The sequence below is a fragment of the Betta splendens genome, chromosome 5 (assembly GCF_900634795.4).
Source record: "Betta splendens chromosome 5, fBetSpl5.4, whole genome shotgun sequence".
NCBI classification, from domain to species: Eukaryota; Metazoa; Chordata; class Actinopteri; order Anabantiformes; family Osphronemidae; genus Betta; species Betta splendens.
The window spans coordinates 12,843,540-12,862,938 of record NC_040885.2 but is presented as its reverse complement, the minus strand read 5'-3'; the positions used below and the strand labels follow the sequence as shown (position 1 = coordinate 12,862,938).

General features: G+C 48.6%; 1 protein-coding gene across 4 annotated transcripts in view; it reads left to right on the top strand.

The window, feature by feature from the left end:
* The first annotated feature begins 42 nt into the window (after positions 1–42).
* The window catches only part of cacna2d2a (calcium channel, voltage-dependent, alpha 2/delta subunit 2a), a 95,225-nt gene continuing 75,868 nt past the window's right edge, over positions 43–19,399 (top strand). For 2 of the 4 annotated variants that reach the window (XM_029149704.3, XM_029149703.3), the window contains exons 1-2: positions 44–406; positions 4,400–4,481. In XM_029149704.3, the coding sequence (XP_029005537.1) occupies positions 291–406; positions 4,400–4,481 (198 nt within the window). In that variant the 5' untranslated portion in view covers positions 44–290. Of the gene's footprint in view, positions 407–4,399; positions 4,482–19,399 lie in introns of all 4 variants that reach the window. The other 2 variants (XM_029149702.3, XM_055509036.1) reach the window with 2 other exon arrangements.

Below are 19,399 nucleotides of genomic sequence, written 5' to 3'. Positions count from 1 at the left end.
AGCAGGAGCAAATGTGTCGGAGAGGGAGGGAGGACGACGAGTGCGCAAACAGGCATCCAGGCACATCATCAGCGGCGGCAGAGCGTCTTCTTGATCCTGATACCCCGTGTCTTCAGCTGCCAATCCTCTGCCCCGCGTCTCTGCTTCCACTGCCGGCTGAAGTGTCCAGAAGCCTTCGCCAAGCATCCGCTCACACTTTCTCCGGCGCTCGGTTATTCTTAGCTCAGCTGCGCGGCCGTCCTTCGGGTCCCTCTCTTATTTATCCCAGTTTGTTGAATATTTAATGGAAAATGGCGATGTGCGCGCAGTCGTGCGGTATGTTCTGCCTCCTCGCGGTCCAAACTGTACTGATCCTGTGCGTCTCCTCGCCGACGGACGGGAGCCAGCAGTTCCCCCAGCACTACACGTAAGTACCCCGCGTCCTTCCGTGTGCGCAGCCGGAGCGCGGAACTAGGACAGGTGGCCCCCGACGCGCCTGCACGCGCCGCGCCGCGTAGCTCCGCGCGAGCGGAGCCGCTGTGCCTGATGCTGGAGCGCGGACGCAGCCTCCGCCTGCGGTGCGCGGCGAATGTCGCTGCCGCGACGCCCGTGTTGTGTTGGTCTTTTATTTGTTGTTGTTGTTGTTGTTTTTGGGGACGTGGCATTTAATCCGAAGCCCTGTTTAATTTTTCAGCACGGAAACCGACCGCAGGGATCGTGCACAGGTGCCACGGGCTAGCGAGCCAGCCCCGTAATAATTCCTCAGAACATCCTTAGGGATGAAAAGAAGAGACGGCCCAATAATAACTACTACTATTACTAATAATAATAGTGGATGTGTTGTTTTTCCGCCGCTGCATGGGGCAGAATATCCCATTTACACATGATGGATGGGCTCAAGTATAACGAAGCTAGTTTAAAAAGTGCACCACGGGATACAGTACGCGCACCGTGGAAATAATCACGTCTATCCCACAGCAGGATACGCTGTTGTTTTAACCGGATAATTCTGATTCAGAGGCTAAACCAATTATGTAATGCCCCATGAGCCCCTGGTCATTCAGGTGAACGCGTTCTGCTAAAGTACCTGCTTTAATTGTGTATCTGGAGCAAATGCAGCAACATGACTTCAATATCAAAAGTTTAAGAAATCATTAATATGCTTTATTTATATTTATTTGTATACTTCATGTTATGTGGTGTAGACGCACCCGAGGCCATGTTTTACAGTGGCTTCATCCATAAAATCTAACAGCATTCCTTCAATGCTGAGAGGGAGAAGGCTGTAGTTTGACCCCTGTTGGGGTTTGTTTTGCAGTAATATTTGAATTTAAAGCTCGATTTGCTCGTCATCTCAACATCGTAGTAACACTGTCACCGTGGTTGACGATCACAGACGGTCGCTGCAGCAGCGACGTGCCACCTGTGCCTCCTGGCTAAGCGTTCACGACGTGTGCCACAAATGCTTTCGAACGCCAACGTCACCGTTTCAAACGATATGCAGCGTTTTTTTTTTTTTTTTTCAGTGTAGTAATATCACCTCCTGGAAGGTCTAGTGCAGCGGCGCGCGCCACGTGTCCCCGCGGTCTGATGTGAACATGACCTCTCTGCCGCCCGCGCTGCTGATTAGCCCGTCAGTTCACAGGAATGATAAGAATCCAGATGATTTCCTCTCTGATGCATCCACGGGAGGAGCTCTTCAAATCTGGAGTGCTTCATTACTGCTGATGGCCAAGGTGACTTTCAAAGGAATATCAGTCACCTTTCGTAGTGCTGTTTACTCAGTGCAGCCGGCAGACAGCTGCATAGGAGACCTGATCCCATGAGCACCGTGAAGAACATTTCACATGATTTCTTTTATAGTTAAATATACAGTTATTTTGGAGCTATTTCAACATGAACACCAAATATTCTTTTTATAACCTTCAGCCCCCCCACTCTCTCATCTCAGCCTTTCTTCCCTATACCCGCTTAGAGTTACCATTATAATAACAGGACATTAATCGTATTACTTGTCATATGTTCAAGCTCTTTGTGCTCTTGGTTCCACGGGTAAAAATAAGTAAAACAGTAGCTAGTAGAATAGATGTCCAGTCTAATATGCAGTTTACATTATATCTACTATGGGTTTTCTGTCGCAAATAAGTGTTTGCCAGTTATTGAGATAAAGTATATACATATATATATATATATATACATGTATATGAGCTTAGACTCACTGGAATATATAGAGTCACTCTCTCTCTCTCTCTCTCTCTCTCTCTCTCTCTCTCTCTCACACCGAAGGCCTCAGTTTCCGTTGACAAGCTGAAGGTTCCTCGGCTTATTTCAACACTTGTGCCAATCATATATTTACTGCAGCCCCTGAACCTTATCTATCTGTAGCTGGTGCATTAATAGTGCGTATTAGATGCATCCATGTATAAATCATGTGGCGGAGGCCTGTTGTAATAAGTGACATAAACTCGGGCAGATCTGCAATCTTCTGCGGCAGGTAACATCTCATCACTTACCTGAGTTTATACAAAACTCGAAGCAATTTTCCCCGGATTTAGTTATTTTCCCACATCCAGAAATGGTCCACCTTTCACCCACAAAGAGAACCCAGCGTTGCAGTTGCAGGAGAATGAACATGATGGTTTGTGTCAGACACATAGGTCATCCATCCAAACTCATTTCATCGCATTCCCGTTTTTCTTCCTCTAATGTTTGTCTGACATGAATCATATTGCACATCAAAAACACTGGAGACAAATGGCACAGTTTTAATACTGCATCAAAGCACAAAGGACCGGAGAGCGTGGCTCTGCTTTCATGTAGTGAATAACAAGTTCTGTGCTGTTTGCTGAGAGATCGCAGCTTCTGGACGTGTAAAAGCCTCTGCCAGTATGGGAGATACGAGGAAGGACGAGCGGCACAGGTGTGTCTGTGCAGGTGGGACTGAGGATGTGTTGACGCAAGACTGTCATGACAAGAATAGTTTCAGTGTTAGTGTTGTGCGTTTGATTGACTTTTCTGTAGTCATCACGGTCCTCCCCAGCTGCAGAGTGCGACAGTGTGTGTCTGTTCGCTTGATAATGAAAATAAAATATGTAGCTCATTTTTCTGTTCATTAGCAAATTAGATCTTTGGCTCGTAGCATCGTCTCATTAAGACAGAGATAAGCAACAATGTGAAATTATTGCCCAGTCCTTTAGTTTAGTGGAGCGAGAAACACATGTCTTTATTAGCCTCGAAACTAGCATCCATTATGTTCTGTTTGTCGCTAATGCAGCGTCATGTGCATACGTGTGCGTATGCGTGAATGTATATGTGGGTGCGTAATACTGTATGCAGACGAATGCAGTTGCATAAGAAGTCTGCCTTGCTCGAGGACAGAGCGGTGTCCCTCGCTGTTAGTATCACTGCGTTCGCTCGGCTCGCTCACTCTGAGCTTGTTTTCATGCCGTATCGAGGTGACCTTTTCACAGTCAGCGGCCTCTCCCCAGCGGTCGCGCTCCGCTCAGTCCTTTCCGAGGCCCTCTTGCTTTCCTTTAATCTCTATCCCAATAAACGTGCCCCCCCCCCCCCCCCCCCCCCCCCCCTCCTGCTCGGTGATTATGGCAGGAGCTGTCACTGCTTGGCAGATTTGGGCAATTTAATAAATCTGTCTTCATTCTTGTCTTCTGCACCAATCTGACATTTAAAGATGACATTTGTCTCCGTCATCATATTAAAAGACAAACGACTCTGTTGTGTTGTGCGGTTGATGCTAGTGATTAGCTATCTGCGGGCCGCTGAAAGGAATAGGCTGGCACCGAGTCAGCGGCCGAACGTATCCGTCTGATCGTGGAACGATGGCGTTCCGTCGTGTTTGCTAATTCGGCCGCGCTCGCGTGGATCCTTCAGCGCTTTGCGCCTCGGCGTCGGCCGCTGCTTTAAAATGATCTAGTGGAAATCTTGATCCATTAAGTCATTTGTTGCTTGCTGGGAGATATTCAGCGATGAGCTCCAGCCGTTTGATCTCTTAATTCCAAACTTGGCTCTGTCTAACGGAGATCAGCTCCTGCTTAGGGTGCACTTCTGTCAGACCTGAGCAGTTTTATTGCCGAGCTGGTGATCCCAGCTGAGCCAAGACAAGCACGTTCCTGCCAGTCTTCCATATATACACTATATAAATATATACACACAACGTGATGGGGAGAGAAGGTGCTGATGACTAACCCAGACATAAAGAGAGATAGGCGGGATGCAGATAGACTTCCTGAAAGCGGAAGAGCGAGTGGCAGTTTGCCAGCAGAGAGAGAGAGAGAGAGAGAGAGAGAGAGCGACACGGGGGTGAGGGGCACCTTTTTCCGTCACAAGCGCAAAAAGCCGCCCGCGTGGTCACGTGCTCAGGTGTTAGCGGCCGCGCTGAAAACGTCTAATTTTGCTTCCGCAGAATGATTCACTGGGCCGGACGCATCGAGAAGGAGCTGGAGAAGGTTCTGCAGCACATCACCGGGACGCAGCAGATGAGGCTGGTAAGTTGACGTCACGCCGGCATGTGACACGCCGCGGTGCCCTGCATTATTAAGCAGTGAGCTGTAACAGGGCGAGGCTGCGCTCCTCTGTGGCTCTCAGGCCCCCGGTCGTGGGACATTTGACGCGTCGGGACACTTTTACTGTCTTGTGTTGCTCAACTTCACCAAAACATCCCATGAGTCCAGTCGCTTTCATGAACAGACCGCTCACTTCCCGCTCGGAGAACACGCTGTGGATTGTTTACATCTATAACAGGTTGGGTGTCGCGGCTCCTGTGGCTCGGCAGATGGCGGAGCGGCGCGTGATTGACAGTGCTTTATCACGCTTCCGCCGCGTGCGCATGTTCGCCGTCCTTCCAGCGTTTGTAATGCACCCTGAGATAAACGCCTCATTACTGCTGTATGGGTGAGTGTGATTCATCCAGCCAGCGCGCTGCCTGTGGCGCCGGCAGTGGCCGCGGCGAGTGCGGCGGCTGTTAGTACAGTGGCAACGTTGATGGATTTGGGGGGTGAGATGACAGGGATCATGCTGGTGTAAAGGTTAACGTCCATTAGTGAGTGTGTGACAGACGCTGGGCGGGTTGAACTGGAGCATCGTGGTGAGAGGTGGTCCCGATCATGTTAATGGTCCAATGGGACTCAGGCTAATGTACATAACAGGTTTCTGGGTTTTCTCTGACCAAACCCAAAGTATCTTCTGTAACCTCAGTGTGTCTGTGTGTGTGTGTGTGTGTGTGTGTGTGTGTGTGTGTGTGTGTGTGTGTGTGTGTGTGTGTGTGTGTGTGTGTGTGGGCGCTGGTCTGGACGGGGTGGATGGGGTGGGTGTGGGGGGAACATTTATCATGGCCCCAAACAGGAGTCGTCACAGGGTGTGCTAAATGGCCCAGCGTGCCTAGAAAAGCCATTTTCTAAATGGATGCCTTTCTCTATACGTGTGTCTGATAGAAATCTTCCCAGGGCTATGCCGGCTGGTAACAAGATTGCCTCCCTCTGCGCCCCCTTCCTCTTCATGCGCAGTTTATTCTCAGCGAGGGGAGACAAAAAAAAAACAAAACGAAATGTAAAGTGTGCGCAAATTATTTCTGAGTTTGTCTTCTATGGGGAGAAAGACAAGGAGGTAAGTTGACTGTAATGTTGTTTGTTCGGTTCCCCTCCACTGGGATTTTATTTTGCCTGACATGCGAGGGAGCAGGGAAGGACAGAGAGAGAGAGAGAGAGAGAGAGAGAGAGATAGAGAGAAACTGATCAGCGCAAAGCAAGAAATAAAACGTCTTTGTGTTTTTCAAGTTTAACCAAAATAACTAAAAGAAGATACTTCATTAGCTGCAGCCACGCTGTGATAGGTTCTGCCCAGGTCCGGTCCTGGCGCTGTTTGGTCCTCGGGGGAGTGAAAGGTGAGATGAAGACAGGGGGTGAGTGATGCCTTGGAGGAGCTGGGAGTTGCGGACGGAGGAGTGCGGAGCGTCGACAGACAAGGACGGTGGGCGGCTTTTAGAGCGGAGGAGGGTTTTTAAGAGCGAGCGAGAGAGAGAGCGAGAGAGAGAGAGAGCGAGCGAGAGAGAGAGAGAGAGAGAGAGAGAGAGAGGAGCGGCCTGACAAAACGAGACGGATGCTCGGGCTGCGGCGGCCGCGTGTATATTTAGAGTCAAGCTGCTTGAGATGGATGAAGTGATGGAGGGGCCGGTCGGCCGTTTATAGTGGTTGCCCTGCTCATTATCCCGCACGCCATGATGATGATGCGTGACAGCGCGCGCTGATTGGAGGCGGCGGCGGACGCGGCTCCGCTCCCGTCTTAGGCTTTTTGGGAACATGGTTAATAGGCATGTGTGAGCAAACACCCACTTCCTGTCATTACACTGATTTGATGGTTTATCAGCAACATTATTAATATATACATAACTGAAGCCCAGGTGGACGTACATAGATAACTATACTACTCAGTAACTAGTAGTATTGTAAAAACTAGCCTGAAGGTAGTTTTCAGTGTAAAGTATCAGGACCTTGAGTAAACGTACTTGCCATCGGGCCGTTTGCTCAGTTTGGCATTAGCGAGCGTTTTAAGCGGTGATACCGTCCAACACATGTCGAACTCTCACAAATTGATTCCACTAAGAGGAGTGTAATCAGCGTGAATAATTCAGCAGCGGCCGCTCCCGGAGCCCCGGGTGCAGCCGGTGGAGCCGGCGCTGCCCGACGCGGCCTCGCCTCCTGCTCGCTCCCTGACTGGAAACCCGAGAGCGCCGCGCGCCGCCGTCGGCCCGGTCGATACGTCTGCACCGCAGCGCTCCCTTCCCGTCGCTTTCCGCCTCGTGTGTGTGTCTGTGTGTGTGTGTTTGCGTGTGTGTGTGTGTGTGTGTGTGCTGCGAGGTCAGTGCTGACATCAGACCACATGCTGGATGCAGGTTTATCTCAGTTCGACACAGACCTTCCTGCCTCTGGTGCTTCCAGTGTGTGTGTGTGTGTGTGTGTGTGTGTGTGTGTGTGTGTGTGTGTGTGTGTGTGTGTGTGTGTGTGTGTGTGTGTGTGTGACTGCAGCCCTCTTCCACTTTCAGTTCCATTTAATCAGCCCATGCGTGTTTTCATGACGTGAGACCGTCTGCTGTGCGTCTGCGCCTCTTGTCTTCTTCCTGGAAACCACGGCTGCTCGTAGCTTCGGCATCAAACCGACATCTCTGTAAAGTGCACCGGTGGACGTACTGACTGCAGGAATTTCCAATAATCCGCCTCAAGCGGCCCGGCCTCCGGTGGACTGGCTCCCACTCCCAACTCCTCACCGCCCGTTTCAGAGCTGCTGTCAACTGCAGCTCCGTGGCGATGGGAGGTCTGATGAGTGCCTTTTGTTTCTCCGTCTTAAAGCTTACGTCCGTGGGCCGACATTCCAGGTCCCTCCTCCCACCACCAACGGTTACCTTTAAAGGAGAGAGAGAGCTCTGAGCTTTCCTCCCTTCTCCCCCTCCATCTCCTGGCCTCCACCTCAGCAGCGCTGTTATCTGACCTGCTGTGTGAAATACCACAGGCTTCCACATACTCTCCGGCATGGCCTCGCTCCCCGGCTCCGGCTCCGTCTCAGGTCCCCCTCCGTCGCTGTGAGGCTGACGCGTACTGATGTTTTTATTTATGCTAAGATTAGACCAGATATGAGAATTTCCTGACGTCTTTTTTTAGCGCAGCAGCCAAATGTGCCATCTTGTCAGTTCCTGTGAAAACGAAGTTTCTCCAGAAGAGGCAGCGATGTCAGACCAGAGAAGCATTTTTTACTCCAGCACTAAGCCATGCTTTCATCATCCACTTTGCTCATTTTGCCTGTAATTGTTTTTCATAATATAATGAATTCATATCTCGCTTGTTTCCTCCATCGGGAGAAGTCGGTGTCGCCACTTTAACAATTTGTAAATAATTATATGCGCTGGAAACACTTGATATGCTGCTCCTGAAGTTTAATTGAAGCTAAACACACTTAATTTATTGCAGATTTTAATTTTGTCTGAACTTAGAAATGTGAAAATGTGATCAGGGCTCAGCTTTTAATGTTTCATGATACATGGTGCAGATATGATACTCCAGCTTGGCTGCATTCAGAAATTACTGTATTTCTGCATAGAGAAGCAGCGTAGGGACGTGGAGTCTCACATAGACGTCACACTGTGTTTCAACCAACAAGTACTGAGGTGACAACTAATTTATTAATGATTATTACATAACATTTTCATGCGGCACATGTTTTGTTTACACCAATGGAAGCACAGTTAAACATCAGGGTCATGAAAGCTTAGCCACGGCCTGTGAGCTGATCTTTATTCGCTTTGGCACCCTTGTGTATCTTTTTTTTATGTTTGTGTGCCAACTTAAGCGATTACTGTGTATTTACCCCAAACACAACAAGACAAACTAAATCGCACGGTAACGTGACTGTGGACATTAGAGGCCCATAAAACCAGTGGCAGGCTGAACGTTAAGCAGCGTGAGAGCCGGTCGGCACCATCGCTCCGAGCCTCGGGCTCACCTGGACCGACCGGAGAACGGGTGGACACACAAATGCACGCTATTTATTTTTCTGCCTTCTTATTGGTTTTCTGACACGGGGGAAGGTTACAAGGATTCCTCAGCTCCCCGGCTTGATGGCCTGGCACTGGTTGGCTGTCTTTATATAAAGGAAAATGCATATATCTGCACAGTGCAGCCCTGCATGCAGATATCCCCGGGTTGGTGTTAAAAGGAATTACTTGAAATAGCTTTGCAATATAAATGTGACAGTTCAGAAAAAGTAGAACCAGATTATATAGTGTCAGTGCCCTGTCTCCATATTGTGTTTGGTTTTTTTTATTTTATAACTTGACTGCCAATATGGCTTTTTACTATCCAACCACTGCACATTATCCAAAAATATGAGTTTTAATATGAAATTGAATCTTAATTTATTATATTAATCAACATTTCACATTCTGTGTTACAAAATCTATTTTTTTTTGAGTCTCAGCTGATCAGTGCTCAGGTAAAGCCAGCTGACTGAATCAATAACGCAGGCTTTGAAGGAGCACTGGCTGATGTATCTTCCCCCATCATATCACAAAACCTTCTTTCGCAGCATCACTGGTGCAGCGAATCAGCAGATTGGCTCTGCGGAGCCCCACCGAGGGACGAGCTCTGGTTTACATTTGGGAACTGTACGGTATTTGTGTTGCTAATTGTTGCTTGATGAATTCAGCGGCGACAAAGCCGATGCATTTGTGCCACTAGTGTTCTTCACGAGGGAGAATAGACGCTCCTGCGCTTCTCTTTTTAAAGAAGACAATATAGCATTATGTGTCAAAACAGGATTAGAGGTCTGCTAAAGCTCCGGCCTGTCAGAGGAAGGCGCTTTATTTTGCCTACGCTGCACTTCCTTTCTCCCTGTCGCCATCTCTCCACAGCATTATTTGCAAAGTGTGTGCGTGCTCGCCTCGTGTTTGATGTTCCAGGAGCACATCGCATGTCGCCTGTGCTGTCTGTGCTCGACGGGGAGAAAAAAAACGGGTACAGTTCCCTGAGTGGGTTGCGGTGGTAATGTAGAGTGGCGTGATGCCCTAGAAAATTCCAGGTGTGAAGTACTTTATTTATTCGATTGCAGAGGGAGCGCCGCTCTGTGTGTGGAGTAGTAGGTGTGACGTTTACTTCCATTGTGAGGCAAACAGTTTTCATGGGTGTTTGTGTTTGTGTGAGAGTCGGGGTGCACTGAACTCTCGGAGGTTTTGTCCTCGTCTTCTTCCCCTCCTCCTCCACCTGCACTAGTCTGTGATTGATTTGTCACACTTCTGAATAGCTATAATTGGCTTGCCTCACCGGTGGGTGGTTCTCAAACGTTCCAACTACTGTGGAAGTCCTAGAGAAGTGTTTTAATTTTTGATCATGTAGGCAGTAATAACTCTTTACTGGCGTCTGAGAGGGCTCTTCACAAGTGCGCCATACGCTCGGCTTTTTTCGCAGATCGTCGCTCACTTTGTTTCTTCTGCCTTGTTCTCTTTCTCGCTCTATAAAATCTGGAAATCTATCCGCCCCCTCCTTCGGCTGCGAGCTGGACTCGCTGCCATCTCTGCCTCTGGCCCTTTTCCCGGGGCTCTGTGGTTTCATAGGATTTGCGCTCCACTGCTACAATGGCTGCACGTTACACTGTGTGCATCTGCAAACACGAACCTATACAGTACCGTATGTGAACCCCGGCCCCTGGAAACGAGTGATTAGAGAGCACATGCCCCGCTCCTCAGTTACTTTGTCTATTATTAATGGAAAGCTTACATTTACTGTAAATAGGATGTACAGGGTCAAAGCGTTAACCCTTCATTACACAGGTCTGGTCATTTGCAGCAGATATCTGGGATGATTGCCTCAGAATTTTATATAAATGACTTAATAACTAGGTAAATTAAAGTCCAACAAAACAGTGACACAGTTTGATTCTAATTGAACCCTTAATGTTAATGTGAAGGAAAAAAGTGGAAATTAATATAACAACACGTCGTAAGCTTCGTCTGAATTTCAGAGCACGATGCTTGAGTTACATGATTACTTGCAGTTTGACCTTCAAACTATTATGATTAACAAATTAAATACTTAAAACTACAGTTTCTTACTGAGTACTTGTTTTTGTGTTCTTTCTACAAATTAAGTGTAAAATTCAAAAATCATTGTTTTATGTGACAACAAATGTTTTTCCTTCAGTATCCAGGATAATATTATGACCTTGACTAAACGCTGTAATGTTTGTTGGGGAACGCGGGTGTTGACGGAGCATGTGAATAGTTTTATTGGGTTAAATCACTAGATTTCCATCTGCTCTGTTGAATCACTGGTTGAAAATGAATGCTGAATTGTGGAATGTATTGCTTCAAATGTATGTGTGTGAGTTTGTGTCTGTAGTAAAAGTGGAATTGAAATTGAATTTATACATTTTTTTAAAACAAACACAATGAAAAGTAGATTTGCTGCTTGATCACAACGCGTGTTTTGTAACACGATGTATATAAGCAGAAATATTGTCACTGTTAGAAAATCAAAAGCTGAACGATTCCTATAATTGAAGGCTGGTAGGAAACAAAGATGCAGCTCAGGACGTCGTGAAACACCTGAGCCAAACAAAGAGAGCATGATTACATGCAGCTTTGTGTCTCACAGTAAAGGTGAAACATTTCCAACATCACAAACTAAATCTGCCTGCACGCTAATCACAGCGCTCATCATATTCCTGCACGTCTCTTCTGTCTTCATGCACATGAACCTGCTGCGTTTGCCACGTGACGGCGTCTCTCACATCTGTGTGGTGAAATCACATGAGCCCATCGCTATTTAAGTTAGCGCCAACACTGTAATCAGTGTCACTCAGCCTGAATCCTCGAATCAACTCGGTCCAACTGGATTCAAGCTAAACGGATGCAGTTGCTGCACATTATGGAACGTGAACCTGGGGGAATTATTAATGGAAGCGTTTCCAAGAATAAATATTTGATTCAGGTCTGCAACTGGTAAAAACCTAATCAATTACATTAAAAGTGTTTTTACAGGAGGTGTTTTTCTTGTGTCGTGGCTGTGCAGCTGCAGCTTGTGCGTTACATAGGTATTGTGCGTCTAAGCCGCCAGTGTGTCTTTGCCTACAGGCAGCTTAGCCTCCATTGTGGTGCAGATGTGGATGCCGTGTGAGTGAATGTTTGGGAACGCTTAGGAGTTAAACCCTGAAGAGTGCAATGGATTTTCGACTCACTGACACAGTCAAGTTGAGCTTCCTGTGCTATTTTGGAGGCCATACAGTGTGTGATGTGGGCCGAGGCGCTCGCGGCGCGCTCCGATCCACGCGGCCGCGCCGGCGCCTGCGCCGGCGCCCGCTCGAGTCCGCGGCGGCGCGGCCGCGTGTGTGTGTGAACTCTGGACCACCAGCTCATTTCACACACACACAGACATCAAAGGCGGGTTGAATTAACCCCGCGTGTCGGGCCGCTCCGCATGCCAGCCGCAATTTCACATCTCGGCTTCTCCAGCCACACCAAACTTACATGGCCATTCATATTGAAATGAACAGATGGAGTGTTGCCACGCACCGAATCACCATCCTACACTCAGAGGAGATAAAACTTCAAAAGAGGCAGATGCACCGGGGTGTTTGCAGGTGGCGGCGCCGCGTGTCAGTGCGGCTGCGGTGGACGTGCTCTGTCTCTATTGAAGGCGTGGCCGCGGCTCTCCTCGTTGAAGCGGGTCAGTTGTGTTTCCATTCCAGCCCTGTTGCAAAAGTCAGCTGCCTTTCTCCTTGATGAGACGCTGCAGAAATGGTCACACACACACACACACACACACACACACACACACACACACACACACACACACACACACACACACACACACACACACACACACACACACACACACATCAAAGCGTGTGTGTCTTCCGCCACGTTTGCCGTGTGTTTTTGATTGTTTCGTCTGCTTCTCCCTTTGCCTGCAACACTCATTTTCACATTTTCACCTCATCTTGGCAGCCAATTTAATTTTATATTGTATTTATTGATCGGGCCAACTTCAATTTCCTGCCGTGGCGCGATGCAGGCGATGATGTAGATGAACGGGCGACGATGGTGAGGACGGGAATGGCGACGAAGAGCGCGATGATGATAATTTGCGCGGGTGATTGTGATTGCGGTGAGTTGTGTGCTGATTGGAGCGGCGTGTGCAGACGTCCAAGGCGCTCGGCGCCCGCGCCGCGTGCTTCCTGTCAGTCCGCCACCATGACAGCTACTCAGTAAACACATTCATATTTCATAAATCCGGCCTCTCCTCTCATTGTCTCCTTTAGAGGGTGTTCAATAATCCGCTGAGACCTCACCTCATCCTCCCGCGTTGCCTCACCCACGCACACACACGCACTTTGCTGTAAGTGCTCTAGTAGCAAGTGTTTTGTCATGGTTATTTGCCCCACTCCTCCTGCTAATTTTAACCGTCGCCAACACAAAGACGCCCTCTCGTGTGCTCGTGCCGACGCGGCTCCGGCTGTTGTTGGTGAAACACAATAGGTGATTTATGTGTTTGGTTGTTGGCCTTTTACCTGAACAGACTGAGTGGAGCGCTCACTTATGTGCCTTTTGCGGAGCGTGAGGCCCATCAGCGGACACTGACGGCGTCACTGTGAGAAGGAGAGATTTCCTCTTTCATCTGTTTTTCCTTTTGGACAGGGATCTCTCACAGCAGCCATTTCATAATGTTGAAGTAGGGGAGCTGATAGTAAATGCCTTCATTCTGATCCAGTGCACTGGTAGCACGTTGACACTGGCGGGACCAGAAACTGTCGCAGAGATGAATTCAAACGTAATTCATTTCATTCCGTGCACCTGTCGAATCACCGTTGGTGAAAAAACGGCCGGTAATGGGACCGAGCATCCTCAGTGTGTTCCAGTTTTACTGGAAAACAGCAACTGCTGTGTGTAAAATTCTGCATTTCATAAAATCAATATGGGTTGGATCCTCCAACTGAACACAGATGTAACGGACTCACAGAACATTAAACAGTTTATGACCAAGGTTTGGCAAATGAAAATAAATAAAATAAAACTAAATGAATCACAAACTGCATAAAAGAGGTACACACACACACACACACACACACACACACACACACACACACACACACACACACACACACACACACTGACGTTTCTATGACTGCACACTCCTGCTCAGTAGGTGTCAGTAATGTGCTTCTACTGGTTTGACACATACATAAATACGAACATGCAGAAAAATCCACGTAGAAGTAGACGGAAAGGCTTGAAACAGCTGATGGGGCATGAGGTTTGTGGAGTTTGGTTTATACTGGTTTATACTGGTTTATTCAGCCCCATATTAACAAATAAACAAATACTCTTGGTCAACTGACTGTCAGTTACGGCTCTCGTCTCTCGCAGAGGTCGTGGGTGTTTTCAGAAATCAACCTGATCCACGTGACACTCGTTGATCCCCATTTTACTCGCAGGTTTAATGGACGTATAATTGCCGGCGTTATGAGTAATCAGATCAGCGCGCCGAGGGGATTGAAGCGCGGAGCTTTCAGCAGTGGAGCGGCGCGATGGGTTCTGACGTGAGGGATCGGACCCAGTTGGGTGGAAACCAGCGAGTGAGATGTTTGAACTCACCGCTGGCCTGGAGGACGTACGAACAGTGTTTGATTGTGTTGTCTACACTAATCCTCTCATCATGACAAATATTAATATAAATGTAACTGATCGTTTTAAGATAAGACAACCAGCACATCCATTGTTTTTACCCCGGGGAGTCCAGACTTTTGTGGCCCCGCTCGGCAGCAAGCTTGAATAGAACAAGAGCCAACTTTTACCATCACCTTCAGAACAATGCAGAAAATGAACTAGTAACGTGATTTAAACTCGTTATGTTAATCGTGTGTTCACAGCGAGTCCGATTTCCCCGAAGGCGCGGAAAACGCAGATAGATTTATTTACACATTTGATCTTGTGGCGATACCTTAAAGCCTTCACGCTGATGGAACACAATGAGCCCGACGTGGATGTTTGTCCTTGGAATGAACAATGTGGGGAAAAATAACAGAATCTGATGCTGAGGTGTTTGTTTTGACTTTGATACGTCTTCTGCACGTCGTGTGGTCCGGACTCGGCCTTTTCCTGAGGCCGTGTTTGCAGCTTCAGGGGGACCCAGTGAAACGGTTAAGCCCCGGCTCTCTTTCCGTGGGAGAGCGGGCAGGCATTAATCTGGCCCAGCTGGACAGAGGGAAATTAATGATCATTTACACTGACGACATAATCAGGCTTCACGCTGTCCTCCGATACTAAATTGCTTCTTTTGTTCCACAAGATCTCCGTCTTTCTCTCTCCATCTCTCTCTGTCAGCCCCCCCCCCCCCCCCCCCCCCCCTTTCTTTTTTTTCCCAGGTTGTTCTCTTTTATCGGTCATTAAGTGCTACGTTTCCATGGAAACAGCCAGTTTGGCAGGAATTGGCATGCTGTAAAAGCGGCCCTGTGATGTTCAATATGGAGGAGCTGAGAGCTCGTCCACTGTGGTGCGACCGCAAACCCGTTCGGGGCCGAGGGCCTTGTGCTGCAGCGCCTGGAGATGAGAGGGGCGTCGCTCAGCGGGCACAGATATGGAAGGTCGTGGAGGTCACTGCTCGGCCCACACAAAGGCTCCTACCATCCCTTATCTCCTAACTGGGGTGTGTGTAGCCCTGGCTTTAATGCCGTCACTTCTAAGAGCAGTGACCCTGTTGGCAGGTTACAAGGGGTCCTGTCTGTGTGTAATTAGCCTGTGCTCTGTGTGTAATGACTTAGCATGGAGCCCCTCTCTATCAGGGCCAGCAGATAGCCACCGTTAGCGTCAGACGCTCGGGAGGAGGCGGCAGCATCACCGAGGGCGAGGCTACGGGACCATTCCGCGGCCTCAGCTCTGAGCGGGGGTGAAATTGAGTTCCTGAGTCAGTGAAAATCCCCGCTATCGCTTATCGAAAGGCAAGAGGGTTAAATATTCAGTCTGGGAGGTGTGGAACTTAATCTGTACAGTGAGTTTAAATTGTCTTTGGATTCCTCCTTCTCTGCTCTGTTCCGCCCGTGGTAATGCAGAGATAAGTGGGCCAGAACAAAATAGCCGTCGTAGCAACTGTCACTCAGGTGTGTGTCGGTCCAACACAAGACTGCACTCGCCCGCCAACACATTACAAACCACACGTGAACCACTTCAAAGCCAACATCTTCATGGATGTGTTCCCTCAAAAAAAAAAAAAAGAAAATCTTAATCTCTACAAGTTTACTGATCTCCCGTTTAATCATTTGCAGCTCGTCTTTAAATGTACAACATGAAGTGACATCAAATAGATGAGATAATTCCGTGTTCCTGGCAAAGTTTTCAAAAATCAAGATGTGGTTGATTGAACATTAATCTTGGCGTCGGTTGTTCGGTTTTGCTCCTGCGATAATAGAGTCAGTTTCTTTGAACAAAAGCACGATCATAACTGGTTCTTGAAAAGGCAGATGAAAACGATCAATTTCAATGAGGCCGTTTTTTGCTTTTTGTCAGAAGTTTGAAAAACGTAGCATTCGTTGGACGTTTGTAATAAACGGAATTTACTCTAACACGTGAACATAAACACTGCTATCTGGTTTGCTTCTACCACCTCTGCTGCTCTGATGCTCCTATGCAGCCTCTTCACCAAATCAGAGCTCCTACAAGTCTGTGGCTCGAGCTCAGGTTATTATCCAGGCCACGTTCATGGATATAGCTCAGCAGGAAGAGGCAGATGATCGCGATGACTCATCTTAATTTGCAGACTTTACAGAGCAGCCTTAACGCCAAGGATGCAGAAATAGATCTGCTAGAAAAAAAATACCCCACACACACGTTAGGGTTAAAATCAAGTTGTTACGTCTTGGCTAAGAAGAGAGAGATGTGTGCAGGCAGCAGCCGTTAATACACGCGGGACAGATTAAGCATCTGTGTAAAAAATGTTGAGACGATGTGAGCTGCAGAGGAGAACAGACAGATGGCGTGAATGAGCAGCGGTGCCTGTACTTTCTGGCAGAGAGGACTTCAGACAACATCATCGTGATCAGTGAACTGTGAAACCAAAAATAATACAATTGGAGTTTGATTATTTAAAACAACATAATGAACCGAGAGCGATGGCTTCGCTTCGATGTACGGGATGATTTTGAGACACTAAGCTAATAATCATGTTCAGCTCGGTCATGAATTAAAAAAATGATCGGGGACAGACAGTAGCATGTGTTAAGCTTGCGTCCGGATCAATAGACTGAACCGAGCTGGGCCCTGTTTTCCTGATGGACAGGTGCCAGGCTTCTTCAGTGGCGCAGTAATTAGTCAAATGAGGAGGAAGTGGAGGAGATGGAAACCCCCTGGGGCTGAGCGTCTTCAGCAGGAGGACCCCTACAGCCCACTCACACACACGCTAATTCATGCACGTACCATGACGTTTACAAATGGAGACCACAGCGCCCGCGCCCACGCCTGCACACAGATGCACACCCATCAGCTCATGATGGAATTTGGTTGATTGCACGCAGTTCTTTGCACAGCAGCTCCTGTCGGAGACAATATGGAGGCAGCGGCAGAGCTGCACGCAGCACTGAGTCCAGGATGGAGATGGAGAGTGGGCACAGAGTGTCGAGACAATCAGAGCAGTAGTGAAGGGAGGAATTATAAGGGGGGGGGGGGGGGGTATTTTTGCGGATGTCTATTTGAGAAAACCTAAAGAATGGGAAAAAAAACAATTCCCTAACATCAGCAAGTTAATAAAAAGGCAGCAGTTTATCTCTGTCTGAAAGACAAATACCCTGACTGAGGGAGGAGGGGGGGAGGGGAGGGGGGAGGCCCACGCTTCCCGTCTCCCGACTCCTGCAGTTTGATAGTCCGAGTCCCGCTAAACACCCCATCACACGCGGCGCTTCCGCGTGACCCTCGGTTAATGCTGACAGAGCTAATTAACAGATAGGAATAAACCCGACCGTGGCTCCATCTGTCCGTCCGGGCGTCGCTCTGCCGGTTAGCGGCGGTTAGCGGCGGTTAGCGCCGCCTGCGGCCCGGCCCGGCAGCGCCCGGCGCACACGCTGCTACGGGCGCCTTTGTGTGCGACGTCTGCTCCAAAGCGCCGTTTAAGGTCAGCTTTACAGGCCTGATAAACTACAATAATGGCTCCGTTATGACACTGAGTTGTCGGGGAAATTAAAGCCTTCGCAGGCCTTTGAAAGGCAGAAAATGTGACAAACGCTGAAGACGATTACAAATGTATCACTCGCCAAGTTGATAAGACGCAGTGAAGCAGTGAGGACAGCAAGTTTAAATACGCGGGTGACATTTGAATGATAATGCACGGAACCCGCAGGTGAATACGCTGTTGCATTGTGGAGATTAGACAAGGCTGAGTCGATTCCGAATCCCGTCTCTGTGGGCCGCTTGTTCGCTGTGTGCGTTTCTTTGTTTGTTTCGCCACGCGATCGCTGTGACGGTGTGACAGAAGTCAATCCAAGCTCACCGTGCGCTTGTGATCTTCCTGTTTCTCACACTCTCACATTCTCCCCCCGGGGCTCAACGTTCAGTCCAGCTTCTGGTTCTGAGATGCCGCCTGCTCCGACTCTGACTGAGTGATCTACAGAACCAACGGCCTGTCATTAAATATCTCCCATTATAAACAGCTACCATTTTACAATTAACAGATTAATTACATTAATTGACTAGTTTGTCGCCTACTGGCACAGTAATGTGACGAGCCGTTGACTGTTTGCTAAGTCCCCCCTTATACAGTAGCTGCAACGCTGGATGCTATTTACTGGGACAATGCAGACGCAATCGGCTATGATTTTCAAAACAATGTCCTTGATTTCAGACGGAACTCACAAAAAGCAGGTTTTTAATTTCACGCCGGCATCCATTAATTTTGCCTGGACTGAAATGACAAGCTGCACCGGCGAATTTCGTAGCTGCGGATAATTAAGCGGATATTAGCGCAATGAGTCAGCTGAAAACAGAGTCTGGAGGCAGGACGGCGCCTTTTCAAAGAGCCAAAAAAAAAGCTATCTCAGGTGACGCTGGTGCGTCTACTGGAGCGTGAACCTCTCTGAATCCAATATAAGGTGGGGCCGAGCCGCTGGCGATATGCTAAACGCTAATAGCATACAGGAGCAGCGTTGTGGCGCCGGGCGTTAAGAAACAGGACACAACGGATGTTTGTCACTTGAAGCCCCTTTTAATTAGGCAGCTCTCGACCTCGGGAGTGAAGCGTGACCTTTAGGAAGTGAATCGTTATCTGGTAAATAGAGAAACGCCATCCAGTCCTACAGTATGTTGGAAGGTATGGTAAATGCCTCCAGAAATCCTTTTTTACCTCACGTAGATCTGTTTATCCGGCACAACCTAATGAGAGCGCTGCTTTGTTTTGCTGGTGCTAATCCGTGGTAGCCATCAAGGCGGCAGATTAGCTGTGTACCTGCTGTTTGCTACCGACATGCTCATTTGTCTCCCTTTCTTCTCGCTCTCGCTGGCCCTGAGACGCCGACTTGCCAGTGCCAGTCAGTGTTTCCGCTCCCACCAGACTTCTCCGGATCCTTCCAGTCCTTTTGAACTAGGAGAGGCTTCTGCTGCGCTGCGTCTTATTGAGCTCCGCCGCGTGTTCCTGCCGTATTGAACTCTTCCCGGGGCCCGTGGAAGCCGGGCCTGCTCGGCGGAGCCCGCTAATATTCCTTAATGACGCCGCATCTGTCTTTGTCATCTTCGGCGCCGCGGCAGCCAGACTCGGCCTATTGTGACTGACCCCACAGACAGATAAGCAGTCCTCTAAGGGACAATAACGCCGCGGCTAGCGCCGAATACCGGCGCTGCTAAAAACTCTTTGTGCCGACTCTTTCTCATTCATTCGTGCTGTATGGA